Below are 11,836 nucleotides of genomic sequence, written 5' to 3' on the forward strand. Positions count from 1 at the left end.
AAAACACTATCCCTAAAACTGCAATTTTCTAATATTTCTAAAGCACTTTTCTTCAGATGCTGCATTACAAACCACAAAATCATTCTGACAAGGAAAGATACTCCTGGGAACACAGAGTAGGAAAAGATAAAGAAGAAGCCAGTCCAAAATCCTCCTTATCAAGGAGAGGCAAGAAAATGTACAAACAATTGTATATTAATACTTTTTATTCTGTCATATTTCATAAGGAATCAAACTATATCCTCCTTGGTTATGGACAGAAAACACAGTAAGAAAATCCTGGAATCAATAATTAAACTAGTCAGTAGACCACCCATGGTGCTGTGTTTCCTTGGATTCATGTCTGCAGCAACGGCAGGGAATATCAGAGATGCCTGTCTTCCTTGATATCAAAGTCACTTAAACAGCTTCTGGAAGCTCAACACCTGACTGAATATTCTCCTCATGGCCACTTTCATCTCTTTATTCCTAAAAGTGTAGATGGCAGGGTTCAGAAATGGAGTAATAATTACATCAAAAATGGCAAGGAACTTATCCACTGGCACTGTGGGAAATGGCCATGAGTACACAAAAATACATGGACCAAAAAATAAGACCACCACTGTTATGTGAGCTGACAGTGTAGAGAGGGCCTTGGACAAGCCACCTGAGGAACGTTGCCAAACGATGACCAAGATGAAGATATAGGAAATAACCAAAATGGAAAAAGTTCCCAGAGAGATGAAGCCACTATTGGCAGTGACCATGAGCTCTAATCTGTAGGTGTCTGTGCAGGCAAGCCTAATAAATCGAGGAAGATCACAGTAAAAGCTGTCCACCTCATTGGGGCCACAAAATGGCAGGTTTACAACAAACACCAGTTGGATCAATGAGTGGATGATCCCAATGGCCCAGGCCACCACCAGGAGTGAAATGCAAGTTCTGAAGTTCATGATGGCTAGATAGTGGAGAGGCCTGCATATAGCAACATAACGGTCAAGGGCCATGAAAATGAGCAGAACCATCTCAGTTCCTCCAATAACATGAATGAAGAACATCTGAGCAATGCAGCCTTGGAAAGAGATTACTTTTCTCTCCTTGAAAAAATCAGAGATCATCTTGGGAGCTGCAATGGAGGAAACCCATATGTCAATAAAGGAGAGGTTGGCCAGCAGGAGGTACATGGGGGAATGTAAATGTGAGTCAGAAATCACTGTGAGCACAATGAGGAGGTTTCCTAAAATACCTGTTACATAGAACACAGAGAAAACTAGAAATAGGACAAGCTGCATCTCCAAAGAACTGGTGAGTCCCACCAACACAATCTCAGACACTACCGAATTATTTCCTCCCCCCATAGTTGCAGTCACTTTGGGCTCCAAATTGGCCTGAAAGAACAGGAAAACACAAGAAATTGGGGTTAGTGACCATATCAGTCAAGGTTCCATTAGAGAAGCAGAACCACTAGGAGATGATATACTAAGTGATGTGTTAGTGTTTTGACCTTATATGACCATGGAAGCTGGTTCAGCAGTCTCTGTAAGTCTGTTGTCTTTGCACCGGCTACCATAGCTTGAAGTCCACAGGACAGGCAGCCAGCAAGAGAAGATGGATGCACAGTGGAGGAAGGCGAGAATTAACTAGACCCCACAAGCAAAAGCTAAAGTCTCTGAGGTCAGACAAAAGTTAGTGCCAGTGCTCGTCGCCTCTAACCCCGATGGTGCAGATGTACTGCAGAAGCCAGGGCGCTCCACCACAGAGCTGAACGCACAGCTGGCCCACAAGTCAGACGAGCTCAAGAAGCCTCCCGAGGGAGGTGTGGCAGCTGCAGTTCTGGCCACTGCCTCACACCAATGAGACAAGCCAGCAGAGAAATGACAAAGTGTGTGAACTACAAGTAGGACAGCTGTTTCACTTTAACCTAGAAATATTGCAAAAGCATCTCCCTTACAATGTATTCTAGTTGGAAACATACAGAAAAAGGAATTTGAGAGTATGTAGTTCAATCTAGCTAAGCTGACACAACACAAGGCCACCATACTATCTATTTAAGAGAATATAGGGTCGCCTGAGAGGCTCAGTCACTTAAGGGTCAGGCTCTTGGTGTCAGCTCAGGTCATGACCTCAGGGGCACGAGATTGAGCCCTGTATCCAGCCTGGCACTCATCAGGGAGTCTGCTTCCCCTCACTCTCTCTCTCTCTCTCCCCCTCTGCTCACCCTCAGACCCTTTCTCTCAAATAAATATATAAATCTTTTAAACAATATATTTCTAAAACAATGTACTTTTTAAAAAATTTTTTATTGGAGTTCAATTTGCCAACATTTAGCATAACACCCAGTCCTCATCCCGCCAAGTGCCCCCCTCAAGTGCCCATCACCCATTCACCCCCAACCCCCCTGTGGCTCCCTTTTCACTACCCCTTGTTCATTTCCCAGAGTTAGGTGTCTCTCGTGCTTTGTCACCCTCACTGATATTTCCCACTCATTTTCTCTCCTTTCCCCTTTATTCCCTTTCACTAATTTTTATATTCTGAAAATTAACTATCACTTCTTTCGCTGAGCAATTAGGACAAACCAACAAAATATCTCAGTCAGTATAATGAAGGTTTAAAAACATGATTAATCAAATTGAATTGTAGAGATCCCTGTCCCCAATATATGCAGAATACTCGAGCATTCAGAGAACACTACAAAACTTTACCATAGGCTGTATTAGAGAGTAAATCTTAACAAATTTCAAAAGATTGCTACCACACAAACCATATTCCAGCCCCAAAACATTTAAGGTAGTACCACTGACCAAAATATAACTAGAAAATCTTCCTGTGTTTGGAAATTAGGAAACACACTCGTAACTCCTGGGTCAAAGATGAAATCACAATGGAAATTGGAAAACATTTTAAACTGAGTCACAAAATATTTTTTTTAAGATTTTATTTATTTATTAATGAGAGACACAGAGAGAGAGGCAGAGACACAGGCAGAGGGAGAAGCAAGCTCCACACAGGAAGCCCGATGCGGGCTCAATCCTCCGGGACCAAAGGCAGGCGCTAAACCGCTGAGCCACCCAAAGATCCCCACAAAATATCTTTATACCAAATACTGTAGGATGCAGCTACAGCAATGTTTAGAGGGAGATATATAGTCAAACTGCTCATATTAGGCATTCTGGGGATTTAAGTTAAGGAACGTGATACACGTAGTGTTTTGGTTTTTTTTAAGGAGCTAAGTCTAGAGAGGTCACTTAGAAATCATCTACATAGATATGATCATTGAAGCTCCAAGAAATATATGTATCTAGAGGAAAGGTCAAATATGCTATAAGAAAAGCCCAAGATTTAAAGTCTGGGAAAGGGACACCTGGGTAGCTCAGGGATTGAGCATCTGCCTTCAACTCAGGGTGTGATCCCGGATCCTGGGATGGAGTTCCACATCAAGTTCCCTGCAGGGAGCCTGCTCCTCCCTCAGCCTGTGTCTCCTGCTTCTCTCTCTGTGTCTCTCATGAATAAATGAATTAAGTCTGGGAAAAAGAAACAAAAAACAAGGAAAGAAAACTTTCCTGAGAACCAGAGAGTTCAGGGCTCTAGAAGTCAGGAAATGAAATTATTTCAGAAGATAAATAGTGTTGCAGTGAAATCAAGAAAAATAAGGATCAATTCAGTGTTTCTGGGATCAATAATAAGAAAAATTGGTATTTGAAGGCAAGGCATTCTAGGAATTCTTCACTAATGTATTCTCAGTGCCTAGAATGTAACATGAGATGTGCCCCATAAATATTTATGGAATGAACAGTAGAGGAACAAACTCAAATTGCCCGGGGTTAAAGTTAAACATAGGTTGTTAGGAAAGTTAGTCTATTGAGCGTATACGATTTAAAAATAAAAGAGGAGAAGGATACTTGGAGAGAGCCCAAAATAAAAGGACTTTTTAATGAATAAACAGGAGAAGTGAACAGGAACAGTAGAGGAGAATATGAAGGTGCACAATAGCTGGAGGTAATTGGTCTGTGGAAAAGCAGACCAATTGTGGCTGTGGAAAAGCAGAAATGAATGAAATCAAAAATAAAGATCAAGAAGGCTTAGCCTTGCAAAATACAAGGGTCATGTATTGTTCAGTCAGGAAGGGAAAAGGAAAAGAATTTGTGAAGACACAAAGAAATATTATAATATTATTATTTGTGAAGACAAAGAAATATTATATTACATTTAATATAATATACTATAATATTATATTATATTATAATATAATATTTAAATATTATAATAAGGTTATTAAAACACAACCCCAAGATTCTAGGGCCTCTGTGTTTGGACCCCAGCACTAACTTACCCTATGGTCGCCAAATCAAACCCTTCCCCATCTCTGAATCTCTTTCCTTCCTTTTCTTCAAACTCTCTCTTCCAAATAAAAAATGTTGTTCTATCTATCATGAATTTTTTTTTTCACAGCTCCATTGAAGTACCACCCATTTCATGAAACCTCCCCATTTATCCTAGCAGGGAAAAAAATCTTGTTCCCTCTCTTTCCTGTATCACTTCATACTTAGCACAGCATCTTTGGCCCTGCAGTATAGTTACATGTGCATGATTTGGTTTCTGTGTTTCCAAGCACTACAGGAGAGCACACCTGCATTATTCATTTCTGTCTTCATCCTAGGAGAGTTTCAGAGGGCAGAATTGTCAGTTTTAGGAAGTCAGTGTTTGCTAAATTAATTTGAATTAATTCCTTTGCAATTTCAACTTAAGTGTTTAAAATAAGATATTTTAGAAGATGAAGATAAAGAAAACATATAAAGAGAGAAGAATTATGGTGAGGAGTGGAGAGAAAAAATAATTTAATGATAAAACAGAAATTAAGCAAAGGGGTAAGTAATAGAGCAAGAGCAATAAAAAGAATCATGTAGAAGAGAAAGAGAAAAGGAAACAGAATGAAATTTCCCTCAAATTCTGAAACCAGAGACAAATATGCCCAAAAATACAGGAAAGGAATTAAAAACTAGCTTATATATTAAAAAGTCCAAACACTTCTAGCCACACCCCGTAAAAGTCCTTTAGAAAGATAAGCTAAAAAAAAGAAAGAAAGAAAGAAAGAAAGAAAGAGAGAGAGAGAGAGAGAAAGAAAGAAAGAAAGAAAGAAAGAAAGAAAGAAAGAAAGAAAGAAAGAAAGAAAGAAAGAAAGAAAGAGGCTAAACTCATAAAGACAAGGACCTGAATTTTCCTTCTCAGAAAATATTTGACAGAAAGCCTCATTCATCTACCATGGAGAATGACAGATCCTTAACTTGAAACCAAAGTTTTCCCCATTCTTTCCACTTCTTTTTTAATGAGACATTTCCCAAAATAATATTCTTCCCTTACTTACCTTTCCACCTCTCAGCTGTCCCTTCTCCAGGTGCAATGATGCAATGTAACTTCCAGTTTCTATCTCTTACTCCCAGTGAGTCTAGCTCATAGGAGGAAGAAATTGTGTATTTTTCTCTGTATTCCTGGAACTCTGGCTAATGTTCAAACTATAACAGATGCTGAAGAAGTATTTTTTGTTGAATGAATCAATGGATATACAAATAACCCAGATATCAAGGTTTTCTGAATTCTTCTGATAAGACCAGGGTCCAATTAAATAAATTAGAATATTTGACCTCAGCAATTACTTCAGATTTTTTTTCTCCTCAGTCATTTATTATAGTAACTAATTAAATGGTTAGTGTAGGAGGAGAGAACATCAATTCCCGCTTCTTTGGCAAACACTGACTAAATTGGATAATTCTTTTTGCTTGGTCCACATAGAAATTGTGATCCACAACCAAAGTCAGATACTATTACCAGCTCTGGTGTGGATGTTCACTGCCAAACTAATCTGAGCTAACTCTGTATATTCCATGTGCATTATGATGTCATTTACACTCCTGTGTGCCTCCTAGATTGTACCTGACTGTTCTACGTCATGGTTCTTACCCTTAAATACATGACACTGAGTACCTCTTTATCCCTGCCTAGAGACCAACATAAGTTCCCTGCAGAATATTTTTCAAACCCTACCCATTGACTCAACTACTCTTCTCAACTCCTTGTCTTCTTGAGTGCCCTCCTCTCCTGGATCACAACTAAATCACAGTTTGAAATCTCCAGTGGTGATTTCAAGCTCTGATTTAGTTACCAGAAAACATCCTAGTCAACAAAACACAACAATCTGATTGCATTTGTTCTGCCTATCTTTCTCACCAACCTGTTATTTATAGCAGACCTAAGATAGCATCCTCAGAAAACTCACATCGGCATATGGATCTATTTGAAATTCCCCCAGAATGGAAAAGAGAGAGCTAATTAGCAATACAGAAGGTAGTTCAAAATGGCACCAAATAGCACAGGGAAGACTAATATGATTTCAGTCTGTGCTGGGCATCATCTCAGAAGAAGACTGATTTTCCCAGAGCAACGTAAGAGGAGAAAGTTAATGAGTCACCTAGGGGAAGAGCTCCCTCATGAATAAGTAGGTTTCATGGTTTTGGTTTGTTTGGTATTTTTTTACCTCAGGGCTTGAGGTAAAGATGAAATCCTCATGAAAGACTCATGTAAATATATTTTGATTACTATTTGTTAATGTAGGCTCTATGCCCATTGTGGAGCCCACCGCAGAGCTTGAACCCACAACCCCAAGACCAAGACCTGAGTTGAGGGATGCCTGGATGGCTCAGTGGTTGGGCATCTGCCCTCGGCTCAGGGCATGATCCTGGAGTCCCGGGTCAAGTTCCACACCAGGCTCCCTGCATGGAACCTGCTTCTCCCTCTGCCTATGTCTCTACCTCTCTCTCTCTGTGACTCTCATGAATAAATGAATAAAATCTTAAAAAAAAAAAAAGACCTGAGCTGAGATCAAGAGTCAGATGCTTAACCAAACTAAGCTACCTAGGCAACCCTTTTTTAATTGCCTTTTACTGAAAATCATCTTTACTGTTCTCCCATATGTATACATACAAGACAGATGCAAACACACACAACTGAGTATTTGTTTTCTAGATGTATGCATTTGAACAGGTTAAAAAAAGAAAAACCAATATATTCTGGGTTTAGAAAATACAACAATCCAAGAAAAAGAGCCACCAAGAACGTAAAGACTCCTTGTTTTTTGACACTATCCTGAATTACCTATTCATCTATCTAAGGGTCGCATCAATATTTTAACCTCTAAATGTCAATTACTCTGCCAAATAAATATTTATAAGATTTTTATGATATGGATATATCTTCTGCTTCACTCAAGGCTTTTCTGATGTCTAAATAGTGGGCTGACAAAACATTTTTCTTTACACGTTCAAAGACCACTGATCAGGATGATAGAGAAAAGGGTGAAAATTTCAAGGAGTTCACATTATTTCTAAAAACTCTATTTGAGATTCTAATATACCAAGTCCTGTTACAAATGATAATTATACAGGAGGAGGAGCAGGATAGGAGACATGGAATCTCCCTCAAAGAATTCACAGCCCTTGAATGAGAGAAATGTGAATATTTAAATACAGTATAAATGTAGTATTAAAAGCTCCACACCGGAGCACCGGGGTGGCTCAGTTGGTTAAGCATCTGCCTTCAACTCAGGTCATGGTCTGAGGGCCCTGAGATCGAGTCCCCAAGTGGGGCTCTCTGCTCAGTGGGGAGCCTGCTTCTCCCTCTCCCTCTGCCTTCTGCTCTGCCTACCTGTGCATTCTCTCTCACTCTCTCTCTGTCAAATAAATAAATAAAAATCTTTTAAAAATACAAAAATAAAAGCTCCACATAGAAGATAAGTAATAAGATATAAGTGGAAAGTATGAAAAGGCTTCATCAAAAAGGTAACAGTTGGGTGATAGTGTGACTTTGAGCAGTGATAGAAGGAGCAGCTCATATAAATATATGAAAATCTGAAACAGCACAGCACTTATAGAGCCTTCCCAGCAGTTTGCTCGTGGAAGGCTGTTGTTTGTGAAGAGAACTGAGGACTCTTAGAAGTAACTGTGGGTGCCTTGGGTTAATGAGGGAATATATGACCAAAGATCACAGATCAACTTCCTGTCAAGGAGCACAGAGGGTGGATACAGGAGGGAGATTGGCCATTTGACAATACATAGCAAAATGAGATTGTGATTCCCATTGTGGGTTGTTTTTTAAGAAAAACAAAAATAAACATTTTTAATTGAAGTATAATAAACATACAATGTGGCATTAATTTCAGGTACACAACATTTTTTTATTTTTTTTAATTTTTATTATTTTTCATTTTTTAATTTTTATTATTTTTTATTTTTTTATTTTTTTATTTTTTTTATTTTTTATTTATTTATTTTTATTTATTTATTTTTTATTTTTTTAAATTTTTTAAAGGTACACAACATATTGATTCAACCATTCTGTAAATTACTCAGAGCTCACCAAGATCAGTCTAGTCACCATCTGTCACCAAACAACAGTGACAGTCTTGCTGATGTTATTCCCTAAGCTGTACTTTTCATCTCTGTGACTTATTTATTTTATAAATGGAAGTTTGTACTTCTTAATCCCCTTTATGTATTTCATCCCTCCCCCTCTGGCAACAACCAGTTGTTCTATGTATTTAAGAGTCTGGTTTTTTGTTTGTTTCTTGTCTGTTCTTTTTTTTTTTTTTTTTTTTAGATTTCACATGTAAGTGAAATTATATGGGGTTTGTCTTTCTCTGTCTGACTTATTTTACTTAGTATGATATCTTTAGATCAATCCATGTTGTCACAAATGGGAGGATATCTTCCTTTCTTGTGGCTGAATAATATTCCACTGTGTATTTATACCACATCTTCTTTATCTATTAATCTATTAATAGACACTTAGGTTATTTCCATATCTTGGTTATTATAAATAATGCTGAAATAAACATAGGGGTGCATGTATCTTTTTGAATTAGTGTTTTCATTTTCTTTGGGTAAATACCCAGTATTTTACCCAATTACTAGCTTGTATGGGATTCCTATTTTTAATTTTCTGAGGAACCCCCAAACTGTTTTCCACAGTGGCTGCACCAATATACATTCCCACCAACAGAGCACAAAGATTCCTTTTTCTCCACCTCCTCACCAACACTTGTTATTTCTTGCCTTTTTGATACCAGGCATTCTGACAGGTGTAATGCGATATGTCTCATTGTGGCTTTGATTTTCATTTCCCTGATGATTAATGACGTTGAGCATCTTTTTATGCATCTTTTGGTCATCTGTATGTCTTCTCTGGAAAAACGTCAGATCTTCTGCCCATTTTTAAAAGTTATTTATTTAAGTAATCTCTGTACCCAATGTGGGGATCCAACTTATGACCCTGAGATCAAGAGTTACATGCTCTTCCAACTGAGCCAGTCAGGTACCCATTTTTAATCAGATTACTTGTGATTTTGGTGTTGAGTTCTCTAAGTTCTTTATATATTTTTTTAATTTTTTAATTTTTTTATTGGAGTCAATTTGCCAACATATAGCATAACACCCACTGCTCATCCCACCAAGTGCCCCCCGTCAGTGCCCATCACCCAGTCACCCCAACCCCCCACCCACCTCCCCTTCCACTACCCCTTGTTCATTTCCCAGAGTTAGGTGTCTCTCATGTTTCGTCACTCGCACTGATACTTTCATTCATTTTCTCTCCTTTCCCTTTCATCCTTTTCACTAATTTTTATATTCCCCAAATGAATGAGACCATATAATGTTTGTCCTTTTCTGATTGACTTATTTCACTCAGCATAATACTCTCCAGGTCCCTTCACATCGAAGCAAATGGTGGGTATTTGTCGTTTCAAATGGTAGAGTAATATTCCATTGTATACATATACCACATCTTCTTTATCCATTCATCTATTGATGGACACCGAGGCTCCTTCCACAGCTGGGCAAAAAATCATGAATGAGAAAGGAGAGATCACCACCAATACCAAGGAAATACAAACGATTTAAAAAACTTATTATGAGCAGCTATATGCCAATAAATTAGGCAATCTAGAAGAAATGGACATATTTCTGGAAAACCACAAACTACCAAAACTGGAACAGGAAGAAATAGAAAGCCTGAGCAGGCAAATAACCAGGGAGGAAATTGAAGCAGTCATCAAAAACCTCTCAAGACACAAAAGTCCAGGGCCAGATGACTTCCCAGGGGAATTCTATCAAATGTTTAAAGAAGAAACCGTACCTATTCTACTAAAGCTGTTCGGAAAGATAGAAGGAGATGGAGTACTTCCAAACTTGTTCTATGAGACCAGCATCACCTTAATTCCAAAACCAAAGACCCCACCAAAAAGGAGAATTATAGACCAATATCTCTGATGAACACAGATGCAAAAATTTTCAACAAGATACTAGCCAATAAGATCCAACAATACATTAAGAAGATTATTCAGCTTGACCAAGTGGGATTTATCCCCGGGATGCGAGGCTGGTTCAACACTAGTAAAGCAATCAATGTGATTGATCATATCAGCAAGAGAAAAACAAGAACCATATGATCCTCTCAAGAGATGCAGAGAAAGCATTTGACAAAATACAGCATCCATTCTTGATCAAAACTCTTCAGAGTATAGGGATAGAGGGAACATTCCTCAGCATCTTAAAAGCCATCTACAAAAAGCTCACAACAAATATCCTTCTCAATGGGGAAGCACTGGGAGCCTTTCCCCTAAGATCAGGAACACGACATGGATGTCCACTCTCACCACTGCTATTCAACATAGTACTGGAAGTCCTAGCCTCAGCAATCAGGCAATAAAAAGAAATAAAAGGCATTCAAATTGGCAAAGAAGAAGTCAAACTCTCCCTTTTCACAGATGACATGATGCTGTACGTAGAAAACCCAAAAGACTCCACCCCAAGATTGCTAGAACTCCTACAGCAATTCGGCAGTGTGGCAGGATACAAAATCAATGCCCAGAAATCAGTGGCATTTCTATACACTAACAATGAGACTGAAGAAAGAGAAATTAAGGAGTCAATCCCATGTACAATTGCTTCTTTATGTATTTTGGATATTAACCCCTTATCAGATACATCATTTGCAAATATTTTCTCTCATTCATTAGGTTGCCTTTTTGTTTTGTTGATGACTTCCTTCGTTGTACAAAAGCTTTTATTTCGGTGTAGTCCTAATAGTTTAATTTTCATTCTGTTTCTTTTGCCTGGGGAGACATCTAGAAAAATGTTGCTAAAGCCAATGTGAAAGAGATTACTACCTATGTTTTCCACTAAGAGTTTTAGGTCTTACATTTAGGTCTTTAATCCTTTTTAAGCTTATTTTTGTGAATGATGAAAGAAACTGATCCAGTTTCATTCTTTTGCATGTAGGCTGTCCAGTTTTCCCAGCACAATTTGCTGATGACACTGCCTTTTCCCCATTGTATATTCTTGCCTCCTTTGTCATAGATTAATTAACTATATAAGTATGGGTTTCTTTATAGGCTTTCTAATCTGTTCTATTAATCTATGTGCCTATTTTGGTGCTGGTAGCATACTATTCTGATTCCTACAGCTTTGTTGTATATCTTGAAATCTGGGATGGTGTGATATCTTCTGTTTTGTTCTTTCTCAAGATTGCTTTGGCTATGCAAGCATGGTTTAACATCTGCAAATCAATCAGTGTGATACACTACATTAGCAAAAGAAAGGACAAGAACCATATGATCCTCTCAATAGATGCAGAAAAAGCATTTGACAAAGTACAGCATCTCTTCTTGATTAAAACCCTTCAATGTAGGGATACAGGAAACATACCTCAATATTATAAGAACCATAAAAGAAAAGCCCACAGCTAATATCATTCTCAATGGGGAAAATCTGAGCTTTTCCCCTAAGTCAGGAACATGACAGGGATGTCCACT

At 38.2% G+C, this 11,836-nt stretch overlaps 1 protein-coding gene across 1 annotated transcript; it reads right to left on the reverse strand.

Moving 5' to 3' along the window:
• Positions 1-395: 395 nt before the first annotated feature.
• LOC140622536 (olfactory receptor 4F3/4F16/4F29-like) lies at positions 396-1,894 on the reverse strand. The gene has a single exon (XM_072808179.1). The coding sequence runs from the start codon at positions 1,335-1,337 to the stop codon at positions 396-398; it is 942 nt and encodes a 313-aa protein (XP_072664280.1). The 5' UTR covers positions 1,338-1,894.
• Between the last annotated feature and the right edge of the window lie 9,942 nt (positions 1,895-11,836).

The sequence above is a fragment of the Canis lupus genome, chromosome 32 (assembly GCF_048164855.1).
Source record: "Canis lupus baileyi chromosome 32, mCanLup2.hap1, whole genome shotgun sequence".
Classification (NCBI taxonomy): domain Eukaryota; kingdom Metazoa; phylum Chordata; class Mammalia; order Carnivora; family Canidae; genus Canis; species Canis lupus.